This window comes from Pelodiscus sinensis, chromosome 2 (genome assembly GCF_049634645.1).
Source record: "Pelodiscus sinensis isolate JC-2024 chromosome 2, ASM4963464v1, whole genome shotgun sequence".
Lineage (NCBI taxonomy): Eukaryota > Metazoa > Chordata > Testudines > Trionychidae > Pelodiscus > Pelodiscus sinensis.
The window spans coordinates 199,887,692-199,908,556 of record NC_134712.1 but is presented as its reverse complement, the minus strand read 5'-3'; the positions used below and the strand labels follow the sequence as shown (position 1 = coordinate 199,908,556).

At 38.8% G+C, this 20,865-nt stretch overlaps 1 protein-coding gene and 1 long non-coding RNA gene across 6 annotated transcripts in view; one reads left to right on the top strand and one right to left on the bottom strand.

The window, feature by feature from the left end:
• Positions 1–20,865, bottom strand: part of RAPGEF5 (Rap guanine nucleotide exchange factor 5) — a 216,196-nt gene that overhangs the window by 5,242 nt on the left and 190,089 nt on the right. For all 4 annotated transcript variants that reach the window (XM_075922221.1, XM_075922220.1, XM_075922222.1 and 1 more), the window contains 7 exons: positions 18,779–18,876; positions 16,956–17,078; positions 14,612–14,790; positions 11,378–11,468; positions 9,218–9,268; positions 8,066–8,153; positions 1,656–1,720 (listed from right to left, as the gene is read on the bottom strand). In XM_075922221.1, the coding sequence (XP_075778336.1) occupies positions 1,656–1,720; positions 8,066–8,153; positions 9,218–9,268; positions 11,378–11,468; positions 14,612–14,790; positions 16,956–17,078; positions 18,779–18,876 (695 nt within the window). The remainder of the gene's footprint in view (positions 1–1,655; positions 1,721–8,065; positions 8,154–9,217; positions 9,269–11,377; positions 11,469–14,611; positions 14,791–16,955; positions 17,079–18,778; positions 18,877–20,865) is intronic.
• Positions 1–20,865, top strand: part of LOC112543912 (uncharacterized) — a 55,996-nt gene that overhangs the window by 26,614 nt on the left and 8,517 nt on the right. For both annotated transcript variants that reach the window (XR_012902000.1, XR_003087210.2), the window contains 3 exons: positions 13,646–13,911; positions 14,660–14,770; positions 20,116–20,218. This is a non-coding gene — a long non-coding RNA (uncharacterized LOC112543912). The remainder of the gene's footprint in view (positions 1–13,645; positions 13,912–14,659; positions 14,771–20,115; positions 20,219–20,865) is intronic.

The window sequence follows — 20,865 nt, the reverse complement described above, 5'->3', positions numbered from 1 at the left end:
AAAAGAGCACTTTCGAAAAAAGGGGTTATTCCTAGTAAAACGAGGTTTGTCACAGTCTAAAAACTGCCACGTTCTTTCGATTTACTTTCGAAAGAATGCAGCAGCAGTCTAGATGCAGGGAAAGTTTTTTCAAAAAAAGGCCACTTTTTTTGAAAAAACCCTGTAGTCTAGACACATCCCAAGCGCTGACCAACACTCCTCCTATCCATCACACCACCACTGAACATTGCACTAGGACCCATAAGATCCCTCCCACCAACACTACAAGAAGAATTCTAGGTGGACTCCTCCTACTGGTCAAAATGAAGTCTGGACTTCTACATTGATTGCTTCTGCAAATGTGCACAGGCTGACATTATGAACAATCAACATCACATGACACAGAACCTCAGCCGTGAAGAATGAAATGCTATCCATGTACTCAAAAACAGCTCTGACAATCAAAGAGGCTGACAAAGGGGGTGCTGTAATAATCATGACTAGGTCACATTACGACCAGGAGGCTGCCAGGCAACTCACCAACATGACATTCTACAGGCCTCTTCCTCTGATCCCAGTGAGGAATGCCAAAGGAAACTACATCCTCTGCTCAAGAAACTCCCTGCTACTGCTTGGGACTAAATATATGGAGACACCTCCTCCCCCACAGAGAGTATGCTATCTGCTACCCAAGATCCATTAACCTGGAAATCCCAGATATCCCATCACCTCAGACACTGGCATCCTTACAGCAGGATTATCCAGCTATGTTGTAGAATCACACTCCCATCCAACATTATGATACCAGGAAAACCCTATCGAATTACACTTTACATAAAGAATAATTTATTTGTATTAATGTTTAGCTTAACTTGAATGTATTCATCCTCTTGCTCTCATACCCAGATCATACAGGTCCGCTGATCGGGGGAGGGAGAGGGCAAAAGGGGTAACTGCCCCAGGACCTGGCAATTCCAAAGGGCCTGAGGTTCCCAGCTGCCGCTGCCACTGTGGTAGTGGCCATAGCTCCAGGCTCTTTAAAGCGCTACCGGAGCACTGCATGTGCACTACTGGTGGCTCGGAGGACTGGGAAGGGGGAGGTGGGCAGGTGCAGTGTGCTCCTGGTAGCATTGAGAACTGGCTGCCTAATTCCTGTCCCTTCTGTCCAAGGGCCAGTCCCTTCCAGGAGCACAGAGGCAGCTCTCCCCCCACTCGCCCACGGACCAAGCAAGTCTGTCGGCCCCCCTGCCCAATCATAAACGTGCTTTTAATTAAAATACCCGGATTTAATGATGACTGTCAAATTGGGGTTACCTGCTGCTGGGTACCATGAAAGGAAAAAAAGGCATCTAAAGTCTGAGGAGAGAGAATATGTTTGAGAACTCACACTTGTTCCTATGATGGGGCAGTGCACTCTACAGGTGAGTGATTTGTAAAGCACACTCACATGTTGTGTATTAATTGACCCATTTAAACTCTACTGAATATAATGCTGAAAGGGAGCTGGTGGAGTTCATGGAGAGAACTAAACAGGCTGAGGAGTACAATGCATGGGTATCACAGCATGAAACATTAACACAAGAGTAGGAGAGAAAGGGAATATAAAGAGAGAGGGACCAAGAGAAGCATAGATTTCCCCACAAAAAAAGAAGTTGAAAAGGACAAAACGTACATACCAGCTTTTCAAAATTAACAAGGTTATCCAGAAAAGTTTTATTTCCTTCATGGATGAACGTTACATCTACAAAATTTAAAAAGAAATTTATTACATATTTATTAAATAATGTCATGGGTTTTCTTCAGTTCTTTTAGATATAAAGGAATGGAATGATGACAAAGGAGTAATAAAACAAGGAACAAAACTGCCTCATAAGAATTGATACAATGTAATGTTTGTGTTACAGGGCGCAAACAATTATCACTAGATCTTCCATAAAAAATAGAAAATTTATTCATCTTTGGCAATATTAAATGTGTTGACAATCAAGAGAAATGTCAAGTACAGAATGTGAATCTGTTACTCACTAAACAATCTAAGGACTTCCAAATAACACTATCAAACAAGAGAGATGATTCACTCTGCTATCCAGGCCTCAAATAAAAAATACAATGGATTATGGTGGGAAGGGGAGCACAGTAATTGACCATGCCTGGTTTCCACCCTTCCTCCCTGAACACTATGAATCACCTCACTATCTGTAATGCTAGAGATTTTAGGGTAGTTGAGAGAGGGGTGTGGCAGATCCATGAACACAGAATTCTGCTGATTAAATTCTCTTTAGGAGGAAGAAGGGACAAATAAATGGCAGAGACTATGATTTTCCTTAAGTAGCTCTGCAAGTCAACTCCCTCTATTCTCACACACTTTATTACTATGAAAGCAGACAAACAATAAATACAATCCATTGAGCCAAAAATCACCCTGCAGCAAGAACCAAGATTTAGCTCTTAGGAAATAAAATGGCTATTTCTTGCTTCACATTGACACCTTAACTTCAGACCATTTAGTCTGCTGAAGGCAAGACTACAGAGGTTGCAAGGCCATATGATAGAACTGATACTTTGACCATGAAACATATCTACCTAAGAAACATGCATACTGGTGACTGCAGCGATAAGATGCTTTTGTGGCACCACTTTATTAAGGCGATGGGATGTCACAAATACACTCTCAAGGTGATGGCCATGTTTCCAGTTGACAAATGGCCGTCAGAAATTGGGCTGTATGTATCTTTACATGGAATCCTCTGAAATCTCATGCAAAAAGACAACAAACCAATTTGTCTGCCATTATGTACCAAGGCATTTATACCGTGCTTACTTCTTGTGGTATCTCAACAAGCCACTCAGTCCCCTTTACCAGGGCAGGTGGAAGAGAACCTCAGTCCCCATGAAATTAAGTTATAGGACTGCAAATATGCAGCTGAAACAATGAACATCTTTCTTTTCAACAATCCCAGAACATAAAAACAGTCAACTGATTTACTTTCTTTTGTTTCAAAAATTCACTGTTAGGTATCAGCCTAAAGGGGATTTTGTATTTACTTATAGTGGAAATGCTTAACTACTTTATATGCTGGTGAAAACTCAGCTAGAGTACATTAGGCAGAGCACTCTGTATTTGGAGTGATGTAGAACTGGCCACTCCAAAGATGATTTCTGATTCAAGCGAAGCAGGATGCCTGCCTGAATTTCCTAGCGTCTAGCACAAGCACGCCTGCTATTGCATTCATTCATGGTGTGCTGGCTGCTCCCAGTCAACGAGACAGTGAGGACATGAATGGGACATTGCCCTCACCACCTCCCTGTCTGCTCTGGGGCACCCTGTACGCCCCAAGGGAAAAAAAGAGGGCACTATTCCCATTCCCTCTTCCCTCATACTTCCATTCTCTGCACACCTGCATGAGGACCATGCATGAGCTGTCCCTAAATGGCTACATATATTTATGATCACAGAAAGAAGAAAAAACAACGATGTTATGTGATGTTCCTGACAGTGCTAACGAAGAAAGGCTTTATAGTGAAACCAGAAAAGCCAGAATAGTTTGATTCTGTACTTATTCTGTGAAGACTACTCAACTTTGCTGCTAACAGCAAAGAGCCTAGATAAATTCAGTGGAGCAAAAAATTGCATCCAAGCCGTGTTATAAGGGCGAAACACTGGATTTTATTAAATATTTGAAAAATCAGCCAGATTTTCAAAAGCTGTGTCTGTGCTGTAACAAGGTTTGGTGTTTAATTTTTCATAATTAGAGTGAGAAAAGATTCTTATTGCTTTTCTTACCTAATCAGACGTAAATCTATTTCCTCCCCATATTGTTTTTGTTCCTCTTTATGGCTATGTCTAGACTGCAAGCCTCTTTCGAAAGATACTTTCGAAAGAGCCTCTTTCAAAAGAGAGCGTCTAGACTGCACGCGGAACTTTCGAAAGAGCAAGCCGCTTTTTCGAAAGAAAGCACCCAGTGAGTCTGGATGCTCTCTTTCGAAGAAGCCCTATTTACATTCAAGAACGCCTTCTTTCGAAAGAAGCACTTTCGAAAGAAGGCGTTCTTCCTCGTGAAATGAGGTTTACCGCCGTCGAAAGAAAAGCCGCGTTCTTTCGATTTAATTTTGAAAGAACGCGGCTGCAGTCTAGACGCAGGTGAAGTTTTTTCGGAAAAAGGCTACTTTTCCCGAAAAAACCCCTGAGTCTGGACACAGCCTCTGAGTACTATACTTTGCTATTCATAGAATCACAGAAATATAGGCCTGGAAGGGACCCTGAGAGAGTATTTGTGCCAGCCTCTTTTAGCTGAGGCAAGAGCAAATAAATACACTTAAACAGAGACCATCCATGCCAGGTGTTTGTCTAATCTGTTCTTAAAAGCCTCCACTGATGGGATTCCACAACCTCTCTGGGAAACCAATTCAAGTACTTAACTATCTTTATAGTTAGAAAGCTTTTCCTAATATCTGACCTAAATCTCCTTTGCTGCAGAGTAAGCCCATTACTTTTTTTCCTACCTGCAGTGGACCTGTAGAATAATTGATCCAAGTCCTCTTTAAAACTGGCCTTAACATATGTGAAGACTATCATCCACCCCCACCCACCCTCCGACTTCTTCTCAACACTAAACATGCCCGGTTTTATTATAACTTTTCCTCACGGGTCAGGTTTGCTAAACTTTTTATTATTTTTATTGCTGGCTTCTGGACTCTCTTAAATTGTCCACATCTTTGTTAAAGAGTGGCACCCAGAACTGGACACTACTCCTCCTGAGACTTCACTAGTGCTGAGCAGAATGGGACAGTTACCTCCCATGTCTTATGTCTGACACTTTATTTAATGCATCCATTATTATATTAGCTTTTTGGGGGGCAACTGCCTCATATTGTTGATTCATATGCAATGTGTGATATACCAGAGCATACAGATCCTTTTCAGCAGTATTAACTGCCTAGACACGGTTTCCCAAACTTTATTGCATTGTGACCCCCTTCTGACAGCCAAAATTATTACACAATCCAGGGACTTTTGCTTCAGCCCTGGTGACCTCATTAAAATGGAGTTACGAACCACTTTGGGGCCCCAACCCGCAATTTGAGGGCCACTGCTCTAGGTGCTTACAAATTTGATGGTTTAAAAAAATGTGTTCCAGTATCTTTCCAGGTACCGAAGATTTGCTCACTGTGATTCTCCAGGTCCTTTCCCACTCCTTTTAACAAGAAGTGTTATGTTTAGTCTTTCCTAGTTCACTGGGACCTTACCCATTCTCCATGAGTTGCTGGACATAATCATTAACAGTTCTGAGAATGCTTCAGATAGTTCCCTAAGTACCACCAACATGAATTTCATCAGACTGACTCGCATTCATCTGACATTTAAATATTCTCTGACCTGTTCTTTTTCCTGTTTTAGCTTGTGTCCCTTCCTCCTTGTTGTTAATAATAATGAAAGTTAAGATTCTCTTCGCTACTTTTAGTAGAAGTCAGAGACAGGTCATGGGTAATAAACAAAAATTCAAAGAGGCCCATGACCTATCTCTGTCTTTTTCTAAAAATAACTGAGACAAAATGGGGCGGACAGGCTAAGCCATGTGGCTGTATAGCTGCCTGTTAAGCCCTGCTCCGGGGTTCAGGGCTGTGGCAGGAAGAGATGCCTCTCCCCCACTATGGACCTACCCAGTGCTTTTTTTATTTATATAAAAAAAAAAAAGTGCCGGTACTCCATGGGAAAAGTTTTTGAGCTCTGACTGGAGGTGCTGGCACTGCGTCTGGAGGTGCCAGTACTACGTACCAGGCAGTACCATCACAAAAAAAGCACTGGACCTACCAAGGCAGGAGATGTGCTTCTCCCCACTAGCCCCAACCCAGAGCTGTCAGGGATAGGACAGAGGTCCCCTTCCCTAGTCTACCCCGGACCTGTTTGTTAAAAAAAAAGCAGACTAACTCCAATGTTGCTGCTTTCACTCCTCCCTTTTATTTTAGACCATTAAATCTATCATTTCGCGATCACTTTCACCCAAGTTCCCTACAAACTTCAGATTCATCTCTGGTAATTACAGTGAAGTCTAAAATGGCTATCCCTATCGTTACTTCCTCCATTTTCTGAAATGAGAAGTTGACTACAATACATTCCAACAAGTTACTGGACATTTTGTGTTTTACCGTATTATTTTTCCAACAAATGTCTCAGGACTTCACATCTTGAGCATTGGATTTTTTGGAGGGGTTGCTCATTATTTCTAGGCTATTAACATTATTGTAATGTGTACTGTAACAAACAACACTGACACATCTAGGTTTGCATACTCAAAATTACATGGATTAAAAGAGAGGAAGAAAAAAAATGGCATTATAGAGCTCATTTGGATTATCAGCCATGACAATGCCCCTTTGAATGACACTTTTTACTTATGAGGATTTTGTAATGAAATTCTGGTATCACATTTTATCATAAAGATGTAAGAATACACTGTGGCAATACTAGTTGGGTACATGGTTTGATATACAATATTGTATTGCTGGGTCAAACATCATAATGTATTAAGGCAACATCAGTTTCTATAGAAGGGGTGGGAAATCTTTTTGGGGTTGGGGGCTGCTGACCCACAGAAAAATCAGTCAGGGGCTACACACAAATGAGAAACAAAAAACCTAAAAAACCCTCACTGTTGTGCCCCCAAATGAGAAGGAGAAAGGCACTCCCCCCCACATTTCCCTTGCACACCAGAACCTAAGGGGAGCTAGATTAGAAGATTTTTTTGCGCGCTAGCTCCGGAGTGCCACTACGGGGTGCTGGTATGGGGCTGGAGTGCCAGTACAGGCACTCCGGGGTGCTGGTATGGGGCTGGAGTGCCAGTACAGGCTCCCCAGTGTTGGTGGGGGGGGGGGGAACCCTGACTCTCAGGAGCCAGATCCAGGAAAGCTGGGGTCGCATCTGGACCCCGGGCCTGATGTTCCCTCCACCCCCACTCTAAAGCGTAGGCAGAGAATAGACCATAAGCATTCAATGGATTTATTTGATAGTTTTTGCCCTCTCTGTTTTAGAACTCTTGTCTTGTCATCCATTGAAATATGATGACACCAAAAGTAAAATTTCCCTGTATATATACAAACCCCTCAGAAGACTGGGGACCTGGGGACTCAGACATTTTTAGCCTGTCTGGAGAATTTTCCCTTGAAACATTTTAAATGTATGCAAATTAATGGTACTAGGGATGTTAAATTTAGACTATTCGATTAGTGGATAAGGGCGCCTCTGCCTTTGAAGTGTAGCAACAGACCAAGGACTGTTGCTACACTTCAAAGGTGAAAGCGCTGTGGGGCGCATGGGGCCAGCGGGGGACTCAAGGAGTCCCGCTGATAGAGGCAGCAAGGGAGGGGTGGGGAGCGACTAGTCAACTAGTTGTTCACATCCCTAAATGGAACCACAGAGAACACTTCCAGAATACAGGGATATCAAATGAATTTGTCATGATCAAAGATAAGATGGTAGAATACTTGAAATACCTACCACTTAATTGGCTATTTAACTCTCTATGTTGAATAGGTTGCTCATTGTCTTTTTCAGAATTCACAGAGTGCAAGGGGTTGACTCTAAAACCCTTTCCAATCACAAGAACCATGTATATTTGACAGATAAATGGGAGAGATTCTGATCTCAATTAAATCCAGTCTAATATTTATTAAATCAGTGGTAACCTCTCCTTTGGTTGAGTATGGTTCAACTTTTCTCCGTTTGGTATCCATAAATGTTGTTTTCATTTATCATCCACATCCAGATGGTGCCACTCAAGAGACCTACATGCTATCTCCCCCAACCCCAACATTTCACACTAACAGCTCAGAGGCAGTATTACAGTAGGTGACTGGGAAGGCCCTAAGTTTCAAAGTGTTTGAAAAAAAAGTCATTCTTACGCATTTTTAAAAGGCAATTGTTCATTATCCAAATCAAGTGCCACTGAAGTCTCATACATATTATTTCTATACTTACCATGAAACAAATTGTAGAAAAAAATTGCCTAACATTTACTGTAACTAACCATTACACGTTTCTGTAGATGGAATTACATGGCAAAGAAAGGCAGACAAGATTTAACATTACCTTTCAGAAGTAAGGGCATGAAAGGAATTTTCGGAGACTTCATTTTCTTGAATGCATCTCTATAGGCTTTGTGATTCAGAGAAGGGTCCTGAAAAATCATTTTCATAATAAAAGAGGAAAATCAACAGACTATAAAAAGAGCAATTCTAAATCCATTATAGGCTTCTGAACTGAATGTGATTTAGATATAAAAGGGTCCTTGGGAAATGAGGTAGATAAAGGTTTCCTAGGAGAGGTGACTTAGTAAACTGAACAGGAAATGTAAACAAAGAAAGAAATAGAAATGATTATGTTCCTGTGCAGTAAATGGTTTCAATATAGGATATAGCTACACGAGATATTCAGCATTTGACTGTTCTGTAATTTCCCCACATAATCTCTGCGAGCACTATCTCTTCATCTTAATATCTAAAAGAATCTGTCCAAAAAAGTGCCATTGATGCATCTTTGCAGTGGAGAATTAACCCATTAAACACTTTTTTCTTAAAGAAAAAAAATAATGGAAAGTGGCTGAGCAGTTCTATGCAATGTAAATACTATCATTCTACATCTCAGTACATGCTATTAAATGTTTTGGGAAATATTTCTAACTTGAGGACATGTAATTATTTAATAAGAATTCCTATTGCCATGATTATTCTAAAATAATCATTAAAGAACAGATTTTGCCATCATTACTCAATTCACTGATAATCTCTCTAATCCCATAGCAGCCAAAACAAATACTCATGCTGGGTAGTATCTCACAACACAAATAAGGGTGGCAAAGTCTGGCTCTAAACTTTTGATTTTCCCTTCTTTTTATACTGATTCTTTCTACAGACTTTTACAAAAAAATTCGTAATACCTTTTGCTGTGTATCAAAAGATTGGTGATTAGCTACCATGACAATGGAGTTACTTCTAGATTTACACCAGAAAACCAAGCACAGAATTTGGCTTTTTATTTTCCCCTTTGTCAATCCACAGGAATGCAGGGTGAATTTAGCCATTTCTGAGACCATGTCTGCACTACTGAGATATGTGCGGACTGTGGCAAACCATGATTGGAGAAAGGCACATCTAAACTTTAGACAATGTTAGGTACAAAAGAAATAAGTTGAAGGGGAACAACTAGGGAGCTAAACTCTTCTGGCACTAGCACTGTACTTACTGTCAAACTTTCAAGTTCAGTGAAGAGTTTCTTAAACTTCCCAGGGATTTTCTATGGTAGGGGGGAAAAAGAAAGAAAACGGGACTAAAGGAATCATATATGCAGAAAAACACAATTTTTCTTTCTGATTGTGTCATGTATAAAGTGTCAAATATCACCAAGCCACTTCCCCCATTCAATTATCATTTTTTTCTTAGAACTAAAATCTCTAGTTATGAATAATATTTAGAGCGATACTAATCAATTAGATTTAGCAGTCTTGCCTTTTGAGAGCCCATGTAGTCATGATTCTTTTATGAAAATTGCTTCTGAACATCTATTTTCATTTTCTCTACTAATTTCACCTCTGCTCCATTTGTCTTAATACATTTGTGGAAATGGAAACAACACAGATTGAAAATTTAGATATTCAATAATTTGGTTGCAATAATCTTCTAATTCTTTTCCTAAAATGTCGGCTCATGGTCTGATCCTACATGTCAGCGGGCCAGATTCTGGTCTAACACTAACTTCACTGGTGTAACTGAGAAAAGAATCAGGCTGACAGACTACTATGATGAATATAATCCTGCAAAATTTACTCAACATTTTTAAAGGATGTATCTGCGCTGTATGATTAAAACACTAGCAACTGCATACCTAAAATAACTGCATATGGAATTGCACTCATAAGATTTTAGCATCTTGAACCAGAGGGAGTTAGGTGCCTTCTTAAAACAATGTATATTAACAACAAAAATAGTAGGGCATCCTTGAGGATGCAATCATCTATTTAAGAATGCATAGGTTGGTGTATAACTGGTTGTATAAACATAGGTTATTTAATTTGCATGTATAAATAATCATGATTAATATATAAGCATTGCTTTCTATTTCCTAGAATTCAAATTACTGATGCATACAAGCTTTAGGTGTTTGAAATTTTTCTGTAGCAAAGTTCTGCAGATTGAAAGAATGCCATGTAAACAACTGTAGTTACATGTATTTTAAAAAGAAAAAACTGTGTGTGCGCATTTCATAATATTTCTTCACATGCAAACACACAGAATGTATAATAAAAAGACACCTTTATCCACTGCTGATCCATTAATAAGTACTGTACTTGTTCAGATAAATAACACATTTTATTGTTGAAATACATCAGAGGCACAGAATAGATTGCCAAAGAAGCAAAACTGCTGCAGTTCTGCTGCTGCAGAGTAGGCATGCATGGTAGCTTCTAATAATTTCTGGACCTTTATGGATAACTCTTCTGATCTTGGAGATCTTTCTTTGCTTTGTCCTTATTTAAAACTTCTGTAGAATACATTTAGATATACTAGTATTCATAGGTGGTCTGCATTTATAGGTAATGTAGACATCTATATACTGACCTCCTCCCATGCCAATGTTCCCTCTAATTTTTCTCATCCATCTGCAGACTAAATTTTGTTATGTGCACCAAGGCATGTGCAGATGTGTACCACCAGTAGAAACACATGCTGCTGGCTATATGCATTCTGGTAATCAGCTGGGTGGCATCTGAATCTCTCTAGGGTGGTTGCCCAAGTGCTCAGCTTACAGGGAACACTAGATCCTCTCTCCCTCTCCCCGCCCGCCCCCCCCCCACACACACTTTCTTTACACTTGAAATCAACATCTGGGCTATGTCTACACTGGCACCCTTTTCCGGAAATGCTTAAAACGGAACAGTTTTCCGTTATAAGTATTTCCGGAAAAAGCGCGTATACATTGGCAGGATGCTTTTCCGGAAAAGCACTTTTTCCGGAAAAGCATCCGTGGCCAATGTAGACGCGCTTTTCCAGAAAAAAGCCCCAATTGTCATTTTGGTGATCGGGGCTTTTTTGCGGAAAAGACTACTATGCTGTTTACACTGGTCCTTTTCCAGAACAGTTTTTCCGGAAAAGGACTTTTGCCCAAACGGGAGCAGCATAGTTTTTCCGGAAAAACACTGACAATTTTATAGTAGATCGTCATTGCTTTTCCGGAAAAGCAAGCGGCCAGTGTAGACAGCTGGCAAGTTATTCGGAAAAGCGCCTGCTTTTCCGGAATAAGTGGCCCAGTGTAGACACAGCCGTAGAGAAAAGAAAAAAAACCCATCAAAAACTTGTGAAATATATAGTTTTAACAAGATTGAAAAGATACAAAGATATGGCTTACCTCCCAGGTTTGAGACAGCCGGCTGACAGATGCAGTGTTGAGACCCATAACAATGGCAAAAAACGAGTTCAGATTTCTTTGGGCTTTACAGCTGTAGAATAATGATTTTTTTAAAAAAAATCATATTACACTTTAATTTCCTGTCCTCGGAGAATAATAAAGCAATTGTGATGGGAAAGATATCCCAAGTTATCCAATCCAACTTTCCTGCACTAATATAAGATTGTCCTTTATACTAAAACCACTACTAGTCTTTTACCCCAGAATGATTCCTTACCCTCTATTGTGTTGTTATATAAATATTTTCACCCTTCAGTATCATCTTTTCTGTAAGCTCTACATATTTATTTCCCTTAATTTCTCTGTTTACAGTCAAGGCATTTTTGCCATTCTTCTTTGTCATAATTTATCAACTATCCACCCCACCCTACCCCCTCACTCAGAAAAAAATGGAAAATTGTACATGGCACTTGAATGCTGATCTTATCAATAAAATATGTGTGTGTGTGTGTGTGTGTGTGTGTGTGTGTGTGTGTGTGTGTGTGTGCGCGCGTATATATATATATACATATACATATATGTGTGAGTTTCTACCTTCTCTTTTCTATTCTCTCATGTGATAGTCCTTCTATTACTGTATCCGATGTATTTATTTATAACATCACACTTGGACTTTGCCTTTAATTTGTCATTTCTTATCATGCAATAACCTTCTCTACAATGCTGCTCTTAATAATCTTATGTATGTTTCTTTGGGTTTGTATTAGTATCCCCTGGTTCTATTACTCTGCATTTATCTAAATTAAATCTCTCATTATTGTTTGCCCGTAACAGTAAACCCTTTAGATCATTCAGTATTTTTTCTCTGCCCTTCAGTGTTTTTGCAGTCCCCACAAAATTTATTATTGTCTGCAAATACAATTAATGTTCAATTTACAGATACTTCTGGATTATTAGTTAGCAGTGGACCCTATTATTGATGACTGAAATTCTGCAGTCTCTCTAATTTCATGTTTTACAATATATTCCCCGTTTACTTTTAGTCCATTAGCAAATATGCAATTACAAACTATAGTATGCTATCAAAACAGTATCATTCCACTTTCTCAAGCAAGACTATCAAAAGTTTGACTATGAAAATTAGGGGATTGTGTTTTAAATGAACATTAGGCACATGAGTAGTCCCCCTGTCTTCAATAGGATTATTCATTTGAATCATGATAAGTACAACATTAATGCAAAGGTAAAATTCCCTCTTCTGTTTCCCATTTACCATATCTCGGTCTTACAACTTTAACTTCACATTGCCATAAAAGATAATTAAATCAGACAGACACAGATACCTGCTTTATATCCACAAGTACCCGTATCCACTAATGGGCTATCCCTGGCTCATTTTTTCAGATACAGATGTACATACCAATTTTGTATCTAGAACCCTGAAAATTTGTGGCTATCTTCTTTATACGTGCAGGTATCCACATCTGTGGATGTGGACACAGATAACTGCAGATCATTTTTGCAGATACAGATACCAATTTTATATCTGCACAGGACTCTACAAATTAGTGTTACCAAGGAAGCCAGTGAGCCACCTTAAATCTATTCTTATAGACAGAATAAGAACAAAGTTAGTAATTTATAGGCTTGAGAATGAATGTGTTGCTGGATAGCACAAAACTTGCAAACCGAAACAAATTGCATTTGTAAGTACATTATATTGGATTAACAGAGTGCACTTCACCAAAGATATTGCAGCAGCAGCAAATGGACTTCTGTATTTAATTGCTTCTCTTGGAACAAATTAAATCAAGTCAATTGGTGAAAGGATGGATGTGTGAACAAATTATACATTTTCTATGAATGTGAATATTCACATAGTGCAGAAGATCAACAAATGTATGATAGAGGTGAGGAGAATGGCTGCAAATAGCTTCACTACCTTGGTGGCTAAAACAGGCGAGATTATAGAGAAAGGAACTATGTGTACAGTATTTATTTATATTATATTCAACTGGCATGCAGTAAAGGCTAGTAATGTCATTAATGGAGCAGCAATAGCACACCAGTATTCTCATTTAAAATTTGGCAAATGTAAGCAATTAAATTATAAAATAATTCAGTTAAATTAAGCCCACTCTAGAAGAGCAGACTGCAATGGCTCAGTATGAATAGTCTCATCTGTGTAGGTATGATTTTAAGATTAACATTGCAAATGAGTTTTGATGAGTCATCAAAAACATTAATGAAATAGCTGGTCTTTTGCAGGTCATGTGGCAGGTGCACTGGCTGAGCTGAAAAAGAAGACTGGAATGGACAGCAACTATCAAGAAACAACACTTTAAGAAAAAAAGAGATTGAAAACTGATTGAAAAAGTGGCCAAATATGATGACATGAAAGTCTGTAGTGGGAGCCTTTGCATTCCTGTGTGATATCTACTGGTGACTGATCTTCGCAAATCAAACTACACAGCCACAAGAGAACACACAAGAGGCCATTATATCATTGTTTGATGCAAAGGACAGCCAGATAGGTGAATACGTGAACAGCACACAGTGGCACTGTGGGTTTGGCCAGTGTTTGTTAATATTGTTATTTATAAACAGTGATAAAAATAATTGCCATGACTTACCAATACACCGGGGTCCTTGGCAAGGCGTATGGTGGCAACCCTGGGCCCCAGAAAGGGGCGGGGCATCAGGCAGAAGGAGTGGGGCGGAGAGCTCCAGCAGTGATTTTAAGGGCATGGGGCTTCCAGCTGCTACCACAGCGGCTGCAATCACAGCAGCTGGGAGTTGTGGACCCTTTTAAATGTCCAGGCCCCAGGATAGCTGCCCCTTTTGTTTTCCCTTCACCCCCACCAGCAGCCTGGGGGAGGAGGCAAAAGGGACAATGACATTAAAGCGCTGATGAGGGGAAGCAAAAGGGGCAGCAATATTAAAACACTGCTGCAGCAGCATCTTAAGGAAGGTCCTCTTTAAGTGCTGCCATGGCAGCACTTTACGATCTGCAGTATACAGGCTGCTACTAGTGGTTTTTTCTGGTATGCCGGACCTGCCCTCCTTACTTTCACCTCTATTTATACATTTGTGTGTACATCACGCTTCCTAAACATTTACAGACAAACAATGATAAACAACAAATTCCTTTCATCACTTCCATACCCTTCTCCTGCCCTCCAAAAAGATAAAAGCTGTTCATTGAAGATTCTAGTTTCAACTTTAGTAACTTACTGGGCAGCAATCTTGATGAATTTTTTCACTAGCTGTACACGTTTACAGAGCTGGCTGCAAAGGAGTATCTCTGTGGCCACCCAGAGCTGCACTTCATTGCATCTTTGAAGAAGAAGACTAAGATTTACAGTGTTTTCACCACTGCTCTGTCTGCTGAAGGTGAAGTATATTAGCTCTTGCTGAAAGACAATTATCGTATTATTAGAGCTTTTAACAACTGTCAATAAAGTTCAAATTATGTAAAATTTAATATATATTTTTAAAATTAGATAAGAAATGTTTGATATTTATAAGGAGTGTTTTTATCAGTGATGAGTTAATCACAAATGATTCAAAGTTCTAGTATGGAGATTAAAGGCTCATTGAAACCTCTTGAGTTTGGATGCGGGCTAGAAATCTTTCACTGGGTGTTTTTATGAGATTGCCTGCAGTTTTACTTCTAATCATGGCTGAAAACAGGACAAGAATAGGCTGCCTTTTTCAACATTTCATCATTTCTAGTTACAACCTAACAAAAAAATCACATCTGAACTCCCCACCACCTTAAGAAAGTTCATTTCAAAAACGGTTCTAAAAATAGCCAGTGCTTCAAGGAGCAAAAATGGAAGACTCTTATTTTCTTCTCAACTACCAATCAGTAGTTTTCAGGTTTCGAAACTAGAACTTGTAAGTTTCTAAATAGAACTTAGAGGAAGGATCAGAGAACAGAGCTAAGATGAAAGGCATAGAAGAGGTCACATTTCTTCCCTTTCTTTTCATTGAGGCACCACACTTTTCAGTGGGTGAATCACTACGATCTGATTTTGACATTTTTGTTGACTGGCCCTATCCTCTCCATCCACCTCATTCCTATGAGGCTTCTGGATTACTCAGGACCACACTTTGAAAGGACCACTGCAATGCCCACTGAAGTCTGTGGAAAGGCACACAGGGTATTAGAAAGAGCCTTAAGAACAATTTTAGAATCATAAACGTAAGGCTACAAGGGAACCTTGAGAAGTCATCAAGTCCAGTCCCCTTCACTGACTCAGGACCAATTAAATCTAGACCATAAGACAGAAAATATATTACCTCTATATAAATCCATTGTACATCCACATTGTCAATACTACATACAGATGTAGTCATCGCCATCTCAAAAAAGATATAGGAACCGGAAATAGTTCAGAAAAGGGCAAACAAACATGATAAGGGTTTTGAAGCAGCTTCCATATGAGGAAAGATTAATAAGATGGGCACTTTTCAGCTTGGAAAAGAGATAACTAATGGGGGATATTATAGAGGTCTGTAAAATAATGACGGTTGTAGAGAAAGTAAATAAGGAAGTGTTATTTACTCCTTATAACACAAGAACCATGGGTCACCAAATGAAATTAACAGGCAGCAGGTTTACAACACACAGAAGGAAGCACTTCTTCACACACCACAATGTCATCCTCTAAAACTCCTCGCCAAAGGATATTGTGAAGTTAAAGACTATATATAACAAGGTTTAAAAAAAAGAGTTAAATAAATTCATGAATGATAGGTCCATCAATGGCTATCAGTCAGCAGAGATGATTACCTGTCCTGTCTATTTCCTCTAAAGCACCTGGCATTGGCCACTGTAGGAAGATAAGATACTAGTCTAGATGGACCTTTAGAATGACCCAGTGTGCCCCTTCTTATCTTCAGTAGGGAAATCTAATGTATATACACAAATACAAGGAGTATGGGAAAATACTCCCAGTTTCTCCTGTATATTAGTCCATGACCTAAATTATGACTTCACTGGCACTAGGGAAACTTTGTGGGATACATCTCATGACTGGGATATTGGTATAGAGGCACCTTGTTCAGGAAAGACAGGCAGGAAAAAACAAGGGAAGAAGTGTTGCACTAAAGAAATCAAGATGATCCAAGGTGAAGCACAATTTGCAGATGATACAAAACTACTGTTCAAGATAGTTAAGTACCAAGTAGACTGTGAAGAGTTACAAAGAGATCTCACATCTGATGAAGTGGGTCTTTACCCATGAAAGCTTATGCTTCTATACTTCAGTTAGTCTATAAGGTGCCACAGGATTCCTCGCCGCTCTTTTGAAAAAGCGGCTTGCTTTTTCAAAAGTACTGGTTGTAGTCTAGATGTTCTTTTTTGAAAAAGGCTTGCAATCTAGATGTAGCCTATGATATTGCATCAGTTTCCCCTGCATATAAGATACAGTAAATTTTTCATCAAGATATGTTCTCTTCCCCATTTCTAGCATATAGTCTAACTTCTAACAACTTTTTTTACCAATATTTCTGCCTTTGATTAAAACCCCACAACTATATGGACAATTAAGATACAGCTATTGTTTCTTACCTCATGAATTGAATTGAAGAGACTCCAATCAAAGTTTGTTAATTCTAAGGCAAGATCCCATGTATTAATTCCCAAAATTCTCACAGCCCTTTGTAGTGATTCTTCATTTTCGGCATATGGATTCTAAGTCAGTGAACAGAAATAAAAGAATCCTCAGCAATTCCCAGAGACTCTGCCCAGAGTTAGCTACTGCATTGATGTAAAAACCCAACATTGAAAAAGTAATCTTCCCTGAGTGCACTTAATATTTTCAATCGACTGTTCACCTTCAATGAGTTACAGACAGTTTAAGAAATAGAAGAATATGATCAATGTCTTATTGAATTAGGTCCTCACTCTTTTTAATATCTGATTATGAAACACTGACGAGGCAGACTTTGTAATGAAAGCAAAATGCTTGAAATAATTGTGGCCTGTGATCAGAACTAATGCTCCAGCAAGTTTTAAAACTAAAAACAATATTATGGTGAGTTCCATAGGAAACAGATCAGATTTACAGTACAGTATATACATATAATGTACCTACAGCCCAGAATGCACATTTACAAATTACATAAAACTATAAATTTTATGCTGAAAAATGGCTTACTTTGAATACAACTGTCAGGCAGCAATAAAAAACATTGAGGCCTAATTCACAAAAGTTACTTACATATATTACTGTAGAACTCATGAATACCACAGGAGCGAAGGATCATTTGCTGTTTCTGTTTTTCTCACCTGGTTTTTATGTCATCAGTCTAAAATTTGGCATGACTAATTTGCCCAGATGAAAACTGATTTCAAGCAGTTGAGCCATTATTTTAGTGTTTCTTTTGATAATTATAAAATAAAAGGTAACTCTTCCCTCGCCCCAAAACTCTCTGTAATTAATGTAACTAAATTGTTTAACACTTGCTAGGGACTTCTTGCCACTATTAACATTTTTAAAAGTATCTATTACTCTGCAAACAATGTGGAAGATACATTATGATAATAGTACTGAAGCTTTTATGGACACACTAATCCAATAAAATGCAAATAGACATTTCTCTTGCATCAGACAAATTCATGAAGTCTAAATTAAACCGATAATATGCCACAACCACTAGAATACTCATATATTTGTTTATATATACTTGCAATGTCATCAGAAGATTGTTGAAAAATTAATTTACTGAGAGAACCTAACTGTGATTAACAGACATTGATCTATTGTACCACCCCCAAGAGATAATCTGAGCAGGATCGCCACTGGTATCATGGTTCACTTTGCCCAGTTCCCCTGGCTGATTTGATCCCCTTTGTGTTCTTTGTGCAATAGCCATCCTAGAGAAGAACAGATGCTGAACTCTGCAGTGTGTGGAAAATCCTATTATGCATTGGCCCTACAAAGGTAGCTGAGATGCACAATCAAATAAGGCTCCTTACACTGGCTCTCTCCATCCTGACCCCATTTCCATCCCTGCACAGGAACCCAGTACTATCTGATTTTTAATTTTTCTCTCTTAACAAATGCCAGCGAGTTAACCAAACCCTTTAAACAGGTATAAAAGTGTTACCCTATTTGATACATTACATAATTCCACTTCTGTTTAATAAAGACACTCAAATTCAGGAGCATTTATTTTAAAAGGTGTAATTAGCTCAATAAATTATAGTAAAAGACTTGCCAGTTATTTATGCTACAGCTGCCTTTCTGCAAATAAGTTCTGGCAAGTTTTCTTATGGAAATTGGAAAAAGTAAAATGCACATTGAAAAGTACCATTAGGGAAAAAAATACTAGTCCTAGTCTTGGAATAAGACGTCAACCATTATACAGCTTTAGATCATATAGTCTTACCAAAGTATCAGTCAGATCTTTTCTGTAGACAAACATACGACTGGTTGCTTCAAGAGATTTTGAGAAAGCCAGGTCATTTGATTGTAGTTCGTGTTTTTCTTTAAAAAAATATATAAGTCAGAATACAAATCTACACGGTACATAAATAACCAGGTTCCACATGCAAACAAATGCCTAAAGCTTATTTGCTTTAGCAACTGCAACCAAATATTATACATAGAATTTAGTGATTTATTCAGCCTGTTCCCATTTATTCACCATGCTTGAGATACCATACTGTTTATGTGATATACAGTAAATACAATGAAAGCAAGATGTCTTTGAAGCTGAATGATCAAGTCTATGCCACCTGCACAAGAACTTTCAACTCCTCAGAAGTAATTAATAAATTTACATTTGAACCACTGTTTACAAGGAGTAAAAAATTGTGAATGAAAACATCCTAGTTTCTTCAATCATTTCAATAAAAATTACTCCACTAGGCTATGTCTACACTGCAGGGGTTTTGTGCAAGAAGTCTTTTGCAGAAGAGTTCTTGCACAAAAACTTCTTGTGCAAAAGCACGTCCATACCTGAAAGCATATCACTTTGGGATGTACTTTTGCTCAAGAGAGTGTCTACACTGCATGGACGCTCTTGTGCAAGAAAGCTCTGATGGCCATTCGCACCTGTGCTTTTTCAGATAGGCTCTATTTGCGCAAGACACCCCTGCGGAGTGTCCACATATGCCTTTTTGTGCAACAGCCACAGCGCAAAAAGGAGTTATGCCTCGTAGAAGGAAGTTTACCTACACTGCAAAAAGCCCTCTGTTCTGCCATTTTACTGTTGATTTACTTGCGCAAAAGAGGTGTGGACACTCTGCGGGTTTTTTAACAAAAACAGTTGTTTTTGCGCAAAAATCCTGCAGTGTAGAGGTAGCCTTAGTGTTTACGTTGCTGACAGAAACAAAAGTTGCAGCAGATCTCTTCTCAACTCACAGAAATGTTATTATAACCAGGAAAGGGAAATACATGGGAGTAATGTACAGTCCGTGCTACTGATAGCATAAAACTAATTCACTCAGTGCTTTCAAAATGAAGGTGTTCTTATATTATCAAGACGAAGAGATAACAATTTGTGGCTTTCAAATGTAAATGAACAAGTGACATTCCTATTGTTGATTTTTAATTAGTTTTGAAATTTAACAGACAAGTAGTAGTGATTATTATTTTAGTATTTTATCTCAAACCCAGCATATATATGCTGTAGATAATCCTATGCTTCATTATTTTATGAACTGTTAGTTTTCCTTAGCTAGCAAAACTAGCCATGAATTTATCACCATTATTATTTTGCAGCAAATCCTGCCTCCTCCTTGCACAGATGCAGCAGAATCACTGTTGTTTTGCAATACTGAGAAGGCACTGCAGGAATGTTAGAGTACAAGCAGGGGCATGACAGGTATGTCTGGAAATTATGTGGATCTGCTGGCCAAAATTCCCATGTAAATGTGACAGCACTGCTGCACCTCAGACACACTCAGGGTTGCTGGGACAGGATGTCACCCTTTATCACCCATGTGGGTACTATGCACAGAGTTGGTTTGTTTTAAATCTATTCACTGGCCTCTTTTATAGTTCTTATTTTTAAGCAACTAGATAAATCATCTTCTTTGTATTCACTAACAGTAATAAAGGGAGACTATAAGTAAAACAGCTTCCCAAAGGACTGACAGACACCTAGGGAAATGATGGGGACAGGCAGGTCAAATAGATCAATAGTGTCAGCCTGTAATTGGTGTGATCTTCCTTGAGAGAGACAATAAACCGTTCTCTGTTAAATAAGAAAGACTTTTTTAGAAGCTGCAAGCTAGATAATTCCAACAGCATTTAGTCAAAGACAATATTACTTGGATTGCTTTGAATACCTACATTTTCCACATTTTCTTTCCCTCCCCATTTCTCCATTTACAGAAAAATCTTAACATCCCCGTAGCCCACAATTTTACTCTTTTTAAAGAAAGTCATACCTTCACACCTTCCCTAGTTTAAATATGAAACTAGGAGGCTTATCTGTGGAAAAAGCCTTATAATATATTTCTAATCAGC